Source organism: Trachurus japonicus, chromosome 15 (assembly GCF_045865225.1).
Source record: "Trachurus japonicus isolate A0001 chromosome 15, Traja_1.0".
Lineage (NCBI taxonomy): Eukaryota > Metazoa > Chordata > Actinopteri > Carangiformes > Carangidae > Trachurus > Trachurus japonicus.
Window position 1 is genome coordinate 13,289,273 of NC_140921.1, and position 18,904 is coordinate 13,308,176.

An 18,904-nucleotide genomic window follows, 5' to 3' on the forward strand; every position below is an offset into this window, starting at 1 on the left:
AGTTTGTGAGGATATTACTTTCTGTTGACTAATTAATGATCAACTGGGAAGGTTCTTTCAAAGCAGCGCTGTCTCTTATGATTCACTAACATCACATAACCCACTTTAAGTGGATATTTAATTCAGATGATGATAACACTTACTTTGGCTCCTGCAGTCCTTGATATTAATATAAATACTAAATGAACTGTTCAATTAAGCATGATAGCTTCCTGTTAGAGGTGGACTACAGTTGGGAAATGCTCTGCAATCTACTGAATAATTATCATAGATGGTAAATCCTGTACTAGATCTTATCTTTTTTTTCTTATTCTTTTTCACTTTGATGTAACACAAATTTACCCACACAACATGTAGGGCTAGTGCTTTAAAAGACAGACAGAAAAAGTCAATCAGAGATAAAGAGTTATCACTTCATCTTAATTTTACTATGTGCTCCAGGGTCAGCAGCCCCACTTGCAAGGGTGCACTCACTGGGCGGTCGGCTGCTGAAGACATCCGGGCGGTGGCGCTATGCCGGCACGCGTGAGCAGCAAGGTCACAGTCTGCTGTGGTGCGTGAGCCAAGGGGTGGATCCATCGGACTATGCGCAGACGTAACTCACAGGCGGCCATATTGGGTCAGTCGACTTGCCCTGACTCTGGCTCATCATGGGTCTATGCTCTGGCTGCAGTAGATGGGTGAGCCAGTCATCTGCACTAAATTAAAAAAAAAAAAAAGCTATAAATAAAAAACTATAGCTACATAACTGTGAAATTTTGACCATATACTTTTTCCTAGGCTATTTGCATAATGTTACTTTAGTGTCACTTTAATAAAAAAAATTAAAAAAAAAGTACTATATTCGTGATTTTAAGTAGGCTGGTCTATGCAGTATCATAATTGCATTTCTGACGTCCATATAACAAATCAAACCGTTTGAAAATTGGTCAAAAACTGGTTATTTTAGCAGAATAAGTAGCCTACCTATAGACTTTGCTCTCTCTCTGCTCTGACGGAGCGAGTTGACTGACGCAAGGTGGCGGCCGTGTGGCGACGCCGTGTCATTGTGCAGCAGCGTCAGGTGAGTCATCTTGTCCAGTTATGCGTGCGCCCCTTTTCTACTAACTAAACTTCCTGTTCTTTCAATTTGATAAACAACAACAACAAAAAAGCAACGCATTACTGGTTCACCATGAAAAGTCTTTCCCTGAAGCCTCTGACTGACCCTCTTTTTGTTGTTGTTTTGTTTAGCCTACTGTTTTTTGTATTTTATTTTATTCTTTATCCCTTTTGTACCCATCTTTTGTACCCAAGACCGGCCCGTCAGAGGGGCCAATAGGGTCGAAAAAAGACATAGAGGACAGAAAAAGCATATAATAGGCTATTGTTGAAATGTCACTTATTTTCTCAAGAAATTGTAAATAAAAGGATAGTTCATTAACTGTAAACATCTTAATAATAGGCTACACTTGTACTTCTTTGCACTACAACAAAGGGAAAACATTTAGAGTCCTCATTATTTAAAGGTTTTTATGCTATTGTTTTACTGATCTGGCCCACTTGGGATCAAATTGGGCTGTATGTGGCCCCTGAAATAAAATGAGTTTGACACCCTTGCTTTAACCTACATTTAATGATCTATTATTATACAATGCTTTGACTATTTGTGTTTTTTGATGTGATGTTCTGCATCAATGTAGCCTATGCCTTGTTGGTTCTGTATATTATAGTAGTACTTCCTCAATAAAAATTAAAAAAATAATAATAAAAAAGTGTGCGTCCCTTTTCTACTCGAACTAAACTCTGTTTAAATCTCTCAATTTGATAAACAACAAAAAAAGCAACATATTACTGAGTCACTATGAAAGGTTTTCCCCTGAATATTTTTTATTTTATTCTTCATCCTTTTTGTACCCATCTTTGACTTATTTATTAAGGCTATATCCTTCTTTAACTATATTTTTGAAATGATCTATTATTAATATAGGCTACAATGCTTTGACTGTATGTGTTTTTTAAAAATACTTTATTGCAAGGCATCATTTCATTTTCTTTGCAATATTGTACCTTGCGGTTTTTTTTTTTTCCTTTTTTCCAGGTAGGGCCTATATATTCACAAAATAAATAACAAACCATAAAGTAAACAGACAAACATAATACAAGGCAAACTAGTATTTCCCAAATGAGGATCCCAAAGAATGTATGTGTTTTTTGATGTGCTGCTCTGCATCAATATATACGCTGTTGGTTCTGTAGGCTCTATATTATAGGCTGCTACTTGCTCAAAAAAAAAAAAAAAAAAAAAAAAGAGTGCGTACGCCCCTCAGACGCCGCCGCCTTCTCTTCTCCACACTGTCGCACACGCACAACCATGGCGGACAGCGCGAGCGAGAGCGACACCGACGGAGCGGGGAGCAGCTCGGCCACCCCGATGTCGTCCTCCGCTTCAAATTCGGGGAAACCGAGCATAGTCATTTCACAGTTTCGTCTGGAGGAATTGACGAACCGCCTGGCCTCTTTACAGCAAGAGAATAAAGTTCTTAAAATTGAGCTGGAGACGTTCAAACTCAAGTGCAAAGCCCTGCAGGAGGAGAATCGGGACCTCCGCAAAGCTAGCGTCACCATTGTGAGTAACGGCAGCTGGGGCTAACTCACTAGCTACATGCTAACATTCACGACACTGGACTGTATCGTATTTGTCAGCAGGTTGTCTGTGTCTGGAGTGCTATGTTTGGTGCTAAATAGTCAATGCTGACACGTTTAAAGCATTTCATGGTATTTATATGTGAACACATCCTTCAGGTGTTTTGCTAGCTCCACTAATATTAGCCAGCTAGCTGGGTATGTTGCTAATGCAGCGTGCTAACGTTTGCTAGGTGGGTTTTGCAGTGATGGCCAGCTACAGCTACTTTGCTTTGTTTTGTTTTCCTTTGCTAATCTTGGCTAACATTAGCTCCAAAGCTAACGTCAGTTTGGAATACGGTATATAAAAAAAAAAAAATAAAATAAAATAGGTGGGCAGCTCACGATGCAAGTTACTGCACTGATGTTAGCTATTTGGTCAGCTGATTACTCACTGCTAGACATTGTCACCACGTTATGTGATGATGTCCAACAAGGAGACAGCAACGGGCTTTGAAATAAATAACCCAGCAGCAGCACTGGCAAAGACCGATGCGTCATATGTCTTCAAGCTCGGTTAATCAGCCCCAGCTTCATAAAATGTGTAACCGATCTGTTGGATAGATGCGTAGGCCAAACTTAGCGAGCAAGCTAAATGCCTGGCTCATATGTTGGCATTAAGTCAGCCTCACTGCACCCAGTCCACCCCCTAAAATGTGTGAGGCTTAACTAGCTGTTGGGTTTCTATTGTGCTTCTCATTGTTTTATTCAGCTACTGTCAAATTCTCCATGCTTGCAAAACAGACTTTAGCTTTGAGGCCAGCGGAGAGTGAGGGTGGATAATTTGAGACTGGGACTAACAAGGGCAGACAGACGTATCATCCCCACTGTAATGCTAGCTGTTGTAGCTGCCCCAACACATTTCCTCAGTGCCCCCATGTTTCACTCTTTCCTTCACTGTCAGTCACCGATTACTGCAATATCTCTTGAGTCATTAGGGAAAATTCAGCTTCCTCTTTGGCTGACAGACTTCACTGCAGCAGATTTTTTGTGTGTGGTTGAGTGGTGTATGTGTGTTTGTGCTATGCCCAAATGCTTTGTTGGCTGTTATAATTTAATCAGGATAAAAGTGAAAATCTGTTTGAAAAGCTTTTTTTTGTGGTGTGCAAGACCCTAAGAGTCTGATTTACTGACATTTGCCTCTATCACTCTCTCCCATTTGTTTCCACTTTCCAGCAAGCAAGAGCAGAGCAAGAGGAAGAATTTATCAGCAACACCTTATTCAAGAAGATCCAGGCTCTACAGAAGGAGAAGGAGACCTTAGCGGTCAACTATGAGAAAGAGGAGGAATTTCTCACTAATGAACTGTCAAGGAAACTCATGCAAGTGAGTGTGAACCACATTCAGAAATAACAGATCTTTACCTAACTGATTGTAGTTTTTTTTTTATAACTAGAGACAATGGAGATTAGCCTAACATCAGTTTGAACTTTCACCCTGTCTGAGGGCTCGTCATACTGATAACAAGTTTCACTGTGGTAGTTTTTTCTTTTCTTTATGATTTCCTAGTATAGTTTTTGGCAGCAGTGTTGTTTCTAACCATTCCCAGCATACATTTGCTGGGTGTGTGTCTGTGCACATCACCTCATGTATGAGCGTGTGGAAGCCAGTGCAGTGCATTATCATCATTTGTCCAGGTACTTGCCCTGAAGCCTGGAAATACTCAAAATGACTTCACTGCGGCTGTTAGCTACACCAAATGACTCTCAAATTACTCTCATCCCGTCTGTTGGTTATTTGGTTCAGTCTGTTTTCCACATCTTAGTTATTTTCCCGACAGCAGTGTGCACCCATCGCATACGTGCACACACTCACTAGCTGTAGGCTGACTGATGGTTGGGTGATATGTCCAGAAGTGGGAATCTGAAAGAGAGACATGCAAATGCCTCACCAGACTCTCTTTAAGGTCATATAACTGGATTTGTTTCGTTGGTTGTTGGCTCGTCTTCTCACATGACATGAAACAGAGCTGTGCCTGCCGCTACCTGTAGACTTGGTGCTGACAATTCAACAGTCGTGCGTGTGTACGCTTGTGTTACACTTGTGTTGTGCATGCGCTTTACTCTCGTGATGATGATGGAGGAAGAATTGAGCAAATGTGGTCATTTATTTTACTGGGTGTGTAAATATTCCTCTGGAGAAGCACATCTGAAGTGGATGGAGAAATGAAAGGAAAACCTCCACACTGTTAATATTCGATACACAGTGTGTACTGTACACACATGCACGCATTGCCACTCTTCTGGTGTTGCTTTCAAATGGCCTCTATTTGAAGGACACAAATCCCCTGGTGGGATAAAATATCTCTTCAAGGTGTCCATTGGCTGAAAAAGAACAGGTATATTTTCACACCCTTGAGCATATCTGCCACTCTACAGTGCACTTGGGTGGAGACTTGGTATACAGTACAATATTTTCTGAAGGGAGGTCCCTTAACACAAGAATTCCTAAAAATTTTTCTTTGCTAATTAGTAAAATAATGGCTCAACTAGGAGTGGCAGAACTTGATGGCCCGTTCTTTCAGTTACCGCTGTGTGAATGCGGTCATTGTGAGTTATGATTAACTGAGATGTTTTTAGGTATTCCCATTGTTTCTGTTAGTAGAATAATGACAAGTGTTATTCTTTCCCTTTCCAGACTTTTCCCATAAATGAATTTGCATCCTTTTTCCTGTAATGAGTAATCACTTATATATAATCTATCACACAGCCGTCCCGTTTTGAATCAGTGCTGAGCCGCACCCTTTCTTTGTACTGGTGAGCTGCCAGAGGTGGTTACTTTGGTTGCCAAATCATTATTTTACACTGTTTATCCCTCTCGAGAAGTTTAACCATGATTCAGGAGGAATTGTGACATTTGCATCCCACTTTGCGCTGCACTCTTAATGAGTAAGCTGAATGTGACGATCTGACACCGCTGTGTTTGTTCACTGTGGTCATCAAATTGTTTTTATATGACTCACCACGAGCCTCTTCTTGTTCTCTTGCTCCTCCTCTCTTTTCTTTCTCATCGTTGTGGTTTCATTCACCCACTTCTTCTTCTTCTTTCCCTCTGTCAATTCACTTTCCTTCTCCTTGTCCAACCTCAGCTCCAGCATGAGAAGGCAGAGCTGGAGCAGCACCTGGAGCAGGAGCAGGAGTTCCAGGTCAACAAGCTCATGAAAAAGATCAAGAAGATGGAGAATGAAACCATCTCAAAGCAGCTAACCCTGGAACAGGTACGATCAACAACATGGCCCAGCAAGACGATCTCAGGATCCAGTGTGGAACAGTACATCCCTAAATTTGTGTGTCCAGTTGTTGTAGTAGCGCGAGATGCCAAAATTTCACCACCCTTCATTCTTCCCATTGAGAGTAAGCTGGAAAGAACGTTTTGGTCTGTGGCTGGGTCAAACCTGTGTGTGCTGACTGAAGCCACACCATAATGTTTCCATGCTCTGATGATGGATTTTTCTCTAGATGTGCTTGTATGCAGTCATTGTTGCTGTTCCCTCCTGAATGTATGTGTCAGAGCGATGCTTATGTCATGCTACTGTGCATGTTGGCCAGATGGAGATGTAACCAAATGACACATTCACCAAAAAACTGTGAACTAATGTCACCAGAAGAAACGCCACAGAGTAGCTTATTTTATTTTTTAGGTTATTTAATACATGGCTGCTTTGTTGCTCTTCTAACTCTGTGTCTCTCTCTCATATGTCCACATTGGGTCTAAAGCTGGGTTTGCAGTACATTGTACTTCTGTGCAGTCTGTGAATGGCTTTCAACGTCACTCTCCTCTCTTGCCTTTATTCTCCAGTTGAGGCGGGAGAAGATCGACCTTGAGAACACATTAGAGCAGGAACAAGAAGCCCTGGTCAACAGACTGTGGAAACGTATGGACAAGCTGGAGGCTGAAAAAAGGTGTGGAATGATCTTATACTGCGTGTGTGAAACCTCTGAGTGTCTAGAACAGGTAGACACTTTATAATCTGCTTTTTATGGGCCTGGATTCAAAGCTTTTGTTCCTACCTATTTGTACTGAAACACATTTAAAAACCAAAACCTCTTAAGAATTATTCAATTAAAAATATTATTGACTCAAATTTTCTTCAGCTTTCAGCCACATCTTGTTGCTTTTGTCACCGGGTCATCTGTTCCTCAACAAATCTTTAAATTGGACAGTAGTTTAAGACTATTTAAAGGGTTGAGACCTGAGGGGTTGACAGTGACACTATCTACTGTGTAACATTTTAGCCTGGCTCAAAACAAGACACGAGATATTGACACGCCATGTGTCATGTTTCAGTCTTTCTTGGCAGGAGTCATAATGCTTTTGTGCTATTATACCCAATATTTCCCTTTGTTTTGTCTGACAAACACATCACTCTATAAACAAATGACTCAGCTACACTGATGATACAGAGTAAATTTACTAGCGACAGGTGCTAGGTTACACATTTTCAAGGTGATGGGTTTTTTTTAGAGGAGTAACATCCCGGAGGCCTGATTGTGTATGTAAATTGTCAGTAATTTCAGAGCCATTTTCACTCCGAGTATGCTGTAAATGAGGGAGGCTTGAAATGTTTAAAAGTTCTAATTAGAGAATAAAATTGATTGACTTGCAGTTAAAATCAAGGCTATTGTTCAGACCCGTGTTGGAGCTAGAGATCACAAATAGATGTGTATCAAGAAGCTAGTCACCTTCTCCTTCGTTTAATGCGATAAATTATACTAACATTGCAATTTGTTTGTCTCCTAAACTAGAATCCTTCAGGAGAAGTTGGACCAGCCTGTATCAGCTCCTCCCTCCCCGAGAGACGTTTCCATGGAGATCGACTCGCCAGAGAACATGATGCGGCATATCCGCTTCCTGAAGAATGAGGTGGAGAGGCTTAAGAAAAGCCTGCGCACCACTGAGCTGCAGCGTAAGTGGCCTCTCGACTTGTCACATGATCCGGGAGGGCGTGGGCCCTGAAGTGGCAGATGTTGATTAAGTGCTGATTAAGGATGTGATTGGTATAACTGATCCTCAGATAAGATAAGCGATGAAGTGAAAATTCAACCTACATCCAGCAGGCTTGGCTTGTTTTACATAGGGGCAGAAAGAACAGGATACTGTCTGGTTGTTGTGGTGACACAGTTTACAGCCGCCGTTGCCTCCTTGTTATTCACTGGTCACATTACACCTGCAGACACCTAAGAGTTTGTGCAGAGGTGGAGCTGTGCAGAGGTCAGCAACAAGCCGCTGTGCTGATGCTGATGCTGTTGATTCTCTAAAAGGTCTTAGCCCTTAAAATATTCTCTCACTGCTCAGACCGTTGATGATGTTCTTCTCTTGTGAAAAGCCCATCTATCGAGTTATACCCTTATTACTACCGTTACGTACTGCAATCAATACAGCAAGTGACACCTCAAATCCATCCGTGGAAAGCTGTAACCTAGAAACAAAGGACATGGATGCAATTACTACACTTAACCGTACTCGATAAAACGTCAAGGGACCGTTTCTGTAAGTTTATTGTCATTTGCTAAAGAGCTCAGCTGTTGATAATGTCAAACAACATTCTCAGCCCTACTCTTCTGCAGTGTGTTATATTTATACTGCGTGGAAACGCAGAATGCAGTTGCACGCAGGCACCGATCCTGTCCTTGGTTCTTTCAAGGATGCTTTGGGGACAAACAGTCACATCCACAGTATCTGATTCATGGCTTCTACACATCCTTAAGCTTTCTCTCTTGCTTTTTATGTGACAGTATAGACTGTAAATAAAACATTTTGGGGGGTGAGATGATACAACTCTAGGTTGTCTTACACACTAATGGTAGGCAGCTTTGTCTCTAGAGGTTGAGTGGGTTGTCCATTAATGGGATGGCTGGTGGTTTGAACCTTTATCCGTCCACATCCTTGGACAAGATATGATGTATGACTGATGTATCTTGTGTGTTTGCGTGGTAGATAGGAAATTGCTGTTTACAATATGCCTTGAGTGGCTGATAGAAGCAGAAAAGCATTTACCATTTAATGCACCAGGAAGAAGTTTACAAAACAGTCACAGCTGTGCCTTTTCTGATCAGATGCTGAAAACACACTTAGACCCTAAGGGTAAACAAATGTTCGCTGTGATTGATTGGCAGTTGTATGTTCCTGAGGGTAGTTTTCAATACAGTTTGAAATGTGAATGAAATTCAGAGGATTTATGATGTAGATTGAAGCTGTGTTGTTCTGTGAGGCGATGATGTCATTTTAATGGATCATGTAAGTTCTGTGGGTGAGACTATTGAAAGGCAAGAACAATAGAAAAACCAAAAAGATCCTCACAGCTCCTGCCTCCTGGTGATGTAACTTTAGTAAAACATTTAGTGAGAATAATTTGTTTTAGGGAGCCACTGAAATGCCACAGACAGTCAGGTCAGTTCAGAAGGAAGCTGGATCCTCACAAAACCATCTAGTTATTCAAGTAAAAGAATCAGTACGTGCTGTCTTTTTATATTGGTGTTTGTGACTGTGCATTGATATTTTAGTTTATTTATAGACCACAGACAGCTGTTGCCAATTTTCAGAGAGAGACATTTTGTCTGGTTTATATGAATACTTATTTCCATAGCTTAAAAGAAATGGAGGCCTGTAACATGATGCACCTTTGCACAGATACAATAACACAAACTCCTGGTCTCTCTCTAATTAAACTTGTCACTTAGCTTTCACTCTACTCTGTTTCCCCACAATATGATCCCACTCTCACTCAGGAAAGCATTAGGTGCTAGGAAGAGGATTTTGTATTAGGCCATTGCATTACAAACAGCTTTCTGACACACTGAGCTTTACAGAGCCAATAAAACAAGAAAAGCTGTTCAGTCAAAGGCAGCTTGGATATGAAAACAGGAGCGTCTTAGTGACACTTCATTGTCGTAACAGTCAGATGTTTTGATTCAGCTTGAGGCAAGAAATTAATGAATTGATGGAGATTCGTTTAAACAGTAACCTGGGAGTGTCACTTCAAATGATGTAGTCTATGCCTTGTTATTATCACTAGGGGGAGCACTCGGTCCAGTTTTAAGCACTAGTCAGAGCTGAGACAAGTAGGAAGACAGCATTGCTACTGGAGAGAAATTACATCATCATGATGCTACCTGACTGATAATCCATTGTGTTAATAAGAGTCGTCATCAACTCGCCTGCAGTCTTTTGTTTTCAAAATAAATCATGTTACTGCACAAACATTATTTAGACATTTTTAAATTGTGTTTATTTATATTGTTTTTCAAAAGCAGCTATTTTGACATGCTATGCATCAGTGCTTTCATTGTTTGTGTTGATATACATATATACTGATGTAATAATGTAATGTCTCTCAATTGATGTCATTTTTTCTGCATGTGCCCACCCAGACACAGAGAAGCGTGCCCAGTATATAGAGGAGGAGCGACACATGAGGGAGGAAAACATCCGACTGCAGAGGAAGCTTCAGAGAGAGATGGAGCGCAGGGAGGCCCTGTGCAGACAACTGTCAGAGAGCGAATCCAGTCTGGAGATGGACGACGAGAGGTAGAGGATGGGGACACGCGACGGGGCAGAGTCACTGAAATGGCAACACAACACTGGGGTGCACACACGTGTTCGTAAATCTAGGCAAATGGATGAGAGAGACTTCATCTTGTTAAATGGCTTGGCCTGTACACTGGGGCATAATGCTGCAGAGTGGCTGGAGAGGCATTTGGCTACACTGGCCACTTACACTGCTGACGCTGCTGATTGGATGAAGGGGGGCCTGAACCTGTTAGAATGAAAAGATGAAGGAACAAAAGAGAGAAAGAGAGATGGAAATAACAACAGGCAGGAGTTGCCACCTCAGCATGCAACAGTCATTCTTGGAATAGCTAGTATTTACCCGTGTTGTATAGGCTTTTTGACAACATGTGCCCATTAACTATGACTGCTGGTATGTCACAGCCCTCTGTTTATATTTCTTACTATCATAAAATACATGTTGTGAATGCAGTTTTGATTAAGGCCATAGCTGCTAAGATTGCCTCACAATATAGTGTTAACAAAACATGAAAATCATCAACAGTAGCTTAGTGTAATGCAACCAGTTTTCTGTAATCTGAAATAATACTGAGAAGACGCCGAGCTACCAGGATAATTTCAGCTGAAGACTGTCTTCCTTTTTTGAGCAAACGGTCCATTCAAACTCTCCTCAATTCCTGTTGGGACTTCTTGTCAGCCAAACAGCACAAGTTGTACCCAGATAGTCTCCCTGCCTGAAGCCAGCACTGTGTTTGCTGTGATGGCTCTTAAGCTTGGCACAAAAACTGTTCTGTCTCCCTCAGTGCAAGCTCTTCTAGCAAGGATCAGTGTTCCTATCATCCTTTTTGTTTATCTTTAGGTGCATTACTATGTTGTTTATGCTCTTGTTTTTGAATTACCTTGTAATATTGCTGCTTATCAAAGGTGTATAAAACATTTTTTAAACCAAATGTATTAGCAGAAAAACGTAACTTGTCATAACAATCTGCCAAATTTTTGTTTCTCTCAGGTACTTCAACGAGATGTCTGCACAGGGCTTGCGAGCAAGGACTGTGTCCAGCCCCATCCCCTACACCCCCTCCCCCAGCTCCAGCCGACCCATATCACCTGGTAGGTACCACGTTATCAATGGCTGTCCTGGTTAACAGCAGTTCACAGGAGATATTGTTCTATCGAAAGTGGCCAGCAAAACAATATAAAGCACCTTTGATACAATTGATATGAATTATTGCCAGTACACTTATCATTAATATCCTCTGTATCTGTATCAAATCTGGAACAAATGTTCATTGACAAGTATATTATCTCAAAGGTCAGTGAAACCATAATTAAATGTCTAGTCAAAAACAAAAAAGGTTTCGGTCTCTCCCTGTCCGTTCAAATACATTTCTTGCTTACTTCCATAACATTTCTACAAATCCTGTTTCTGTTTTAAATCAAGATGAAAAGTCATCATGCTTGCTATTCTTCTAACAAATTCACTCTTCTGATTAAAATGAATGGTAGAAAGTGACACAGCGAATGGAGTCAGCTCTTCTGCTGAATTATTAAACTCAAAATCAAATAACAAAAACATGATTAGGCTTTTTTAGATTGATCAGATATTAAAGAAAGTCCTTAAAACGCTTCACTCGGAGCAGTTGTATTCCTGCTGTTGTTTGTATCACTGCAGTTGTTTGATGTTGCCAACAAAAGCGATTTAAGATTCATAGTGGCTAAGCATGTGTTACAGCTTGTCAGAAAGAGTTTCACAGATGGAGCTCTAGAGGTGCTGCTGCTGCTAGACACAAAATGTAAAAATCACACATTTGTGCTGTTGACAGTTATTGATTTATATAATAAAGTTAAATTAAACTCTGAATGTCTGACGCTTCCCTAAAGGTAAAATGAAGTTCAGAGGAAATGAAGCCATTCAAGGTCTTTTGAGTCATGTTTGTTGTTTCAGCAAGACATCAGATTACAGCCTTTGCTCTGTGATAAAAACACACCTGAGGTGCCACAGCTCTGCTGTTTTTCTGTTATGTCGGCCAAGTATAAATTGCTTACCGTATAGCTATCAGTCTAGGACAAAGCAATTATGTAACTGGTGTAAAGAGGTGACGAAGTGAGACGAGAATTGCTGTACTTTGACTCTCAATTAAATAGAAGAGTACGTACAGTGTGTTTTATTTTCTCCTCCTATCTGTCACAGGTCTCTCATATGGCAGCCACACAGTTGGCTTCACCCCTCCAGCTACACTGTCCAGAGCTGCCATCTCCCACTATAACACTCCTGCCCTGCACGTCCACGGAAGTTCCTCTCACGCCGTAGCGGTAAATAAAATCCACCCACACATCTTAGACTAAGTATCTCCTAAAGTTTGCATGATGTCACAGGCATCTGTTTCAGTTCTTAAAAGGATTTCCTGCTGTGTTGAGTTTGAACTCAGAGCACAAGTATTTATTTCAGAGCGATCCAAGCACTATCCTAGGTGCCTGAGTTTAAATATGAACATACGGCTGATGAAGGAATCAGATATCATTTTTGTATAAAATTTCTTTTTGGCTGCACCACAACAGCAGGGCCGACAGCCATAAATGCAAATGTTGTGCACCGTACGCCTGACTGAGACGAGCTGACTGATCAACTTACGCCATTGGTCAGCTGAACGCCACTGGTCAGCCAATTTTCCTATTGGCCTTTGCTCTTTCAAAATGAGCCGGTACCAACGAGTTCTATTAGGGAGGGTGTTTTAGAGCACAGTGTACCCAGACGTGAGTACTAGTTGATATGCAGTCACATATTTGGTCACTATTTCAAACTTGTTCTGTCCTGTAAATGAGAACAGCTTCATTCAAAATTCATCTTTATTGAAATAGTGTATACGAGAGTATGAAACCAGCTGAGTCTATGCAGAGGGCAAAAGTGACGTAATTTGTTTACAGCAGTCAAACATAGTTATGTTATGTGATATGTTTCAATGTCACACCTTGGTCATCGATAGTCTGGTACAAGGTTTGACCCAGTCCTGCACCTTGACCTACCTACAATTTTTTGCCGAACATCTTCCACATTTACCATGGGTGTAAAGCAAAAGGAGTCAACTCAACAGAAAAAAGTGAAGAAATAAAATTTTAATTGTGACCCCAGGCATATAAACACTGTCAAGTCTCATGGTAGGCACAGAGAGAAGGCCAGTAGAGAGACTGACAGACAAGGCCAGTTAAACCTTTATAGATTGTTTTGATCGTCCACCAGCCCACTGATGTGAAGGCCCACTGGGATTTTTCCCTTTGCTTTCATAACACTTTTTCAACTTACAAGTCTGAACCCCCAGATAGTTTTATTCAAGGCAGAAGTGCAACCTAAATATTGAGTGCAGTATTCAGAGGGAAAATGAATTTGGTCAGAGAGATGAGACTGAATGACATGATTGTACTCAATCATTGTAATTGACACTATAATGTTCATTTTGACGCAAGTCCTGTTTGGATATTTCAAATTCTACTTTTTCCAATTAAAACAAGGGATATGCAAATATCATTAAGGTTTTAGGAACATTCTTTGGATTTTTTACACCACCTTTTAGCCCTGTTACAGTCCACCCTGTGCATAGTACATGAACAAAGTAGACCACTGTTTGCAGTACTGGGTATGAGCAGCATGCCCAAAAAGAAAAGCCCACATTTCTGAGCAGAAGAATGCACCTTTTTTTTTTTTTTTTTTTTTTTACATCTTCAGAGACTTGGATAACAACATTTTTTTGTTTATGTGCAAATATTGCAAGACAAAAAACTTGCAGTTTGTTTCCTTTCACACAAATGATGCTTGAATGAAGGTCAGCCACTGTGTTGGTTGTTTTGCAGGTTACACAACTGTCACCAATGTTGATCTTGAAATGACATCGCACTTCATGTTTTGGAAAGACTCCACTTGCTGGGCCGGGCTCCTGTTGCTGTTAGTCAGATGGCTGTCTGCTGCTTTTAAGCCATTTTGATGATGTGATTAAAAACAAGAGTGTAGAGAAGAGTCCTCTCTGACCCAGCTCCTCTGTACATGCTCATTACTCCTGAGATCATGAAGTATCCGTCTCACCCGTTCTCATGGGAACACTGCCAGCGAGGTGTTATTTGGGTCACTGTGACTTGAGTCTTGACTGAAACTAAAACACTTTTAACTAATTCTTTAACTTTTTGCTAAGGCATGGTGCACTGCAAACTGAAGCACATCAAGTTCCTCTCGGTGCTTCTGTGGCGGCCGTAGCATCCTTTTTTTCAAGTTTTTCTTCAATCTTTACACTCACCCTGTTGTCGTGAGTACAGTCTCTCAGTAACACCGTGAAGGAATTTCTTTATTAGATGTTGGTGATCAAAGGTCAGCTTGACCTCACAAATTGCATTTTTAGCAGCAACTTGATTCATTACCTAGTTATGACATAATTTATGCAAATACCTATTGGGACAAAAATAAGGGAGTGATGGCATTTTGACCATAATGTGACCATATTTTCTGCAACTTGACTTGTCGATGGAGACTTACACTCATGAAGTGGTGCTCCCAGCTTTTCATAAATATGTTTTCTCCCCTTTTTTTAATGAGTAACTGTCTCACTGCTATGTCACGTCTAGTTTGATCTAGTTGTTCTGTATAGTAATCTTGTAAATAAATTTACAGCAATTAGTCTTTTAACTTTTGACCAAACTGTTTCTTTCATGCTTGATCCTTTCCTCCCACTCCTCCGTGGTATTGCATCACAAAGTCTCTGGTTTTTCTCTCCCTGTTATGTCATTCATTCTCTTTTGATGCATGTGGATAGTACAGACCACATCTCCTCCGTCACCCTGCAGCCCACCCAGGAGTTAAATGGGGCAATAATTCACTGTGGGAGATCAGAACCTTAGACAGATTAATTTTTCTGTGAACCACTTTTCTCTTTTCATTGCTGTGAATGGAATTTCAGGTCATTACCAGTAGCTCAGCATCACTGAGAGACCTTGGTACAAACAATGTTATTTTCCCTCAGTGGTTTGTTTTCTAGAAAACACTGCCCAAGCATTGCTACAATTACCCCTCTTTTTACGCTCTGTTAAAAATGTGAACAGATTATCATGTTGTTTGAAATAATGTTCTACAATTTAAATGATGGTTGCCAGCTTGTTCCAACCAGTAACGCCTATCTATGTTTTCTCTGTCTCTCTTTCTCAGAGGCCCTCCCCAAGAAGAAGCACCAGCCCCGACAAATTCAAACGTCCAACGCCCCCACCCTCCCCCAACACGCACTCAGGGGCCCAGCAGGCTCAGCCTCCACTACCCCCACCAGCTCAGCCCATGGTCCAGTCCATGTCCTCCCCGGCAGCTATGTCGCAGCATGCAGCAGCAGCACAGCAGCCTCCCTCCCAGCCTTAACGCCACACACAGTCTCTGTCTTTGCACGTGAGTGCGCCCACTGAATGCCACGACGCTACCGCAACAGCAGCTTCCATCATTACCAGCTCTGGAAGTCAAGTTTCTTACTCTTTACCAACTCCACAAAAGAAGCAGCTTCAAAAGTTTTAGAGGGGAAAGAAACGAGACGGCGGCTCGGTGAAGCCAGCCGCCTGCCAAATCCACACGTGGCGTTACTTAACTACTCTTAAAAAGGAATGGATGGACAGAAAAATAATCGCTTCTGGGATTTGTAGGCCAATTATCTGTTCCACCTTCTGTCTTGTACATGTTATGTTTTTGTTTTCTTTGCTTGGGACTTTAGCTGGTTGGAATTGTTGTTGTGGCGCTTCTAAGATAGCACAAACAGCACATACAGTATGTTTCATGGTGGTCTTTTCTGATAGATTGGATGTTTTGGATCAATGGATGGATGTATGGCTAAGGAAACAGATGCATTGGTAGATGGACGTGGTCGATTCTTTTCAAGCCTATAATATGACACTCAATTGCAGTAATGTCCACCACTCCAGCTCACCCCCTCCTCTTGTCTCTGAAGCAGTGTCAACAATTCACCCCGACCCCAAGTTTTAACAGCTTAGGTCAAACAACAGGTGTCGTCACGGACTGCTAGGAGTTTCTCCATTATAGGGCATTGATCAAATGGGGCACGTGCCACCGTTATTTTAATTTCTGAAAAAGCGTTCAAGATTCTGCTGCTCTTCAGTTAAAATGAAAAAGGAAAAAAAAACATCAAGGAGGATGGACGCTGGTACATAAACCACAGATAAATGTCGCCTTTTGAGGTGTTTAAAAATGTAGTCTGAGGTGTTACAACTTAGTCATGTACTCAGTCTCTTCTCTGCTCTTCTCTCTCTCTCTCTCTGGTGTATTTCTGAAAGCTTCTATCATCCTTATGGATATTCCTCATCAGAAAAAGGAAAAAAAAAAACATAATGCTCTTTACACTAAATATACATACTGCTAAAACATTCTAAATGAATGGTACTGTTGAACTAAATTTCTATGTATGATTAAAGCTCTTGAGATGACAACTGATTTTAATCGTCAATTTTATGGAAACTATCAGCTCTTATTTTGTTGTGTGTGTTCTTGATTGATTTTACAGCAGGAGAGTCGACAAGTTGAATTTTTTTTTTGATTATATAACTTCACTGTAATGTTTCCTTTTGGGAAAAAGGACCTCTCAGCAAATTCCCACAGCCCCTGATGGAAAATGTATTTGCCTTAGATAAATTGACACCATCAGACTTCACAGGAATCTGGAAAGGCCATGAATGTTAAGATTTCCTATACTGGAGGAATCACCTTTCATTACAAGTCATTATATGTGCTCAGAGGCAACTGAAGAGTTGAAGCTCCAGTGTAATGGTTAACATATTAAAGTGATGTCCCAGGATTCCTGGCACTTCAGAACTGGTAAGACTAGATGCTTTTTTCTTTTTCCTGTTGTTTTTGTAACCTTATATGGTGTTTTCCTGAAATATTTCGACAACTGTAGCACAGGTGGAAATGGACAATTACTACTGGTTCTTTAAGTGATCCATCGACTCTTCATCCTAGTACCAGTTGTCACATTTCCAACATATTTGTAGAAGAGTGTAACATTTATTGTTTCCTACCAACTTAATGACCCCTTGAATTTTCCTTTTAATGATAGGTTGACATTTCATATTGAAAAATCTCAGCTATTTAATGGTTTGAAGATAAATCTGAGCTTTTGTCTATCGCACCAGGTCAACTTATTTTTTCATAATGCTAAAATAATGACATTCCCACCCGTCTGCATTGTTCTTTTTTTGTGTCCTGCTAATTGGCATGTTATTTTTTGTCAATCTGGCTATTTCTAAGGAAATGTTTTCAAGGGTTGGCCAGACTAGCTAACAGACAGGCGTTTTCATTCCTTAAGCCTTTGCTGCTAGTATTAAACACATGAACTGAAAACAAATCAGTTTTCCTCTGTCTATTATAGCAGAACCTCATCATGTGATAAGCCTCTTAACACGCATCAGCCCCAGTGACTCATGATTTTGTGCCAGTATCTTACTTTCATTTCCTAGTCTGCATGGTTTCAGCTGGTTCCAACTGGCTTCAGACCGGAGGAGTGTTTTTCATAAGTCAATCATTCCGGGATCATTTAACATGGTAAACCTTTGTAATTTGGGTGCAATAACCTGTGGAATGAGGACGACGGGGAGGAGAAGGCGGTCTGTGCAGCACATTAGGTGTCTATTGTGTCTCAACAGGTAACTGAAGCCCATGCTCACATATGGTCAGTTCAAACTCACCAGGATGAAAATATACACCCCATCGTAACAGTGACATGACTATATATTTGTCAGAATACTTGCTGTGAGTTCTGATACAACTTAAGTGGGTACCTGTGTTTTTCTACTATGTTGCAGTGTTCTCTCGTGCTGCTGAAGCCAGCAACCTGAACTAATCCAAGCAGGAATCTGGACTGGAGGCTCAGCGTGGCCATGCTGGGTGCTAAAGTGGCCTTTCACCTCTGCAGCTTTATGGATCTAGGTGGGCGCACCAGGAGAGATTTATCCAGACTGCAGGGTGGCTCTGTGGGTTTACACCTGCCAAGCCTCTTGCGTAAATGAGCTGCAGGTTGCTCATTCTCAGGTGTCACAAAAGTGCCAGAGAAAAAAAGAAAGGATATCAGGTCAGCCCATGAAAGACTGCTGGGAAGTGTGTGTAATATGAGGTCTACAGTAAAAATAAACAAACATGTCTTAGCAGGTTGTTCCAAATTCAAAAGAAATCTGCCCTGTTTACCTAAATTCTGAAATGGCCCGTCCATGACACATGAAAAGAGGCCAGACACTTGTTCCTGGGCAAAACAGTGTTGCTTGATCAAAGTTTGCTTATCTCCACTTATCAAGATATCTTGAAAGCTGTGATGAATAACAATCGGCTGGTACGAAACGTGTACGCCTTCAGTCCAGGTTTGTTTGTTCCAATAGAACCGCCTTAATAAAGAGCATTACAATTGTCCTTAGCATACCAACTAGAGTCCTAATTGGGGGTCTAAACTGCACAAAGTTACCTATTCATTGCTCAACTCTGAACATGAAATCTCACTGGTGAACTCCATAATTCTTACAGGCAACCCCCAAAACGGGTTGTGACTTCACAAAACAGGCTATTGGGATTGTCCTAATCTATTTTGAAAAGGCTCAAATTGAATTGTATTGAACTTAACTATCATTTTTTTAGTATATTCTGTCACATAGCCAACTGGCTTTCCAATTTCTGCGTGTGGTTATGTTATTGATTTCTAGCAGATGCAGTGAAAAA

At 41.0% G+C, this 18,904-nt stretch overlaps 1 protein-coding gene across 1 annotated transcript; it reads left to right on the forward strand.

Moving 5' to 3' along the window:
* Window positions 1-2,344: 2,344 nt before the first annotated feature.
* On the forward strand, window positions 2,345-16,632 carry LOC146973307 (coiled-coil domain-containing protein 6-like). Its single transcript, XM_085799753.1, has 9 exons — window positions 2,345-2,608; window positions 3,841-3,990; window positions 5,753-5,881; window positions 6,463-6,566; window positions 7,410-7,570; window positions 10,035-10,191; window positions 11,183-11,283; window positions 12,365-12,486; window positions 15,359-16,632. The coding sequence occupies exons 1-9, from the start codon at window positions 2,354-2,356 to the stop codon at window positions 15,557-15,559; spliced, it is 1,380 nt and encodes a 459-aa protein (XP_085655879.1). The 5' UTR covers window positions 2,345-2,353; the 3' UTR covers window positions 15,560-16,632.
* The last annotated feature ends 2,272 nt before the right edge of the window (window positions 16,633-18,904 follow it).

What these genes read in the sequence shown, in the direction of transcription:
- LOC146973307 (XM_085799753.1), top strand. Translation starts at nt 2,354, where the DNA reads ATGGCGGACAGCGCGAGCGAGAGCGACACCGACGGAGCGGGGAGCAGC. An exon ending in GCGCACCACTGAGCTGCAGC is followed by an intron (nt 7,571 to 10,034) that starts GTAAGTGGCCTC and finishes GTGCCCACCCAG; the next exon opens with ACACAGAGAAGCGTGCCCAG. An exon ending in CTGGAGATGGACGACGAGAG is followed by an intron (nt 10,192 to 11,182) that starts GTAGAGGATGGG and finishes TGTTTCTCTCAG; the next exon opens with GTACTTCAACGAGATGTCTG.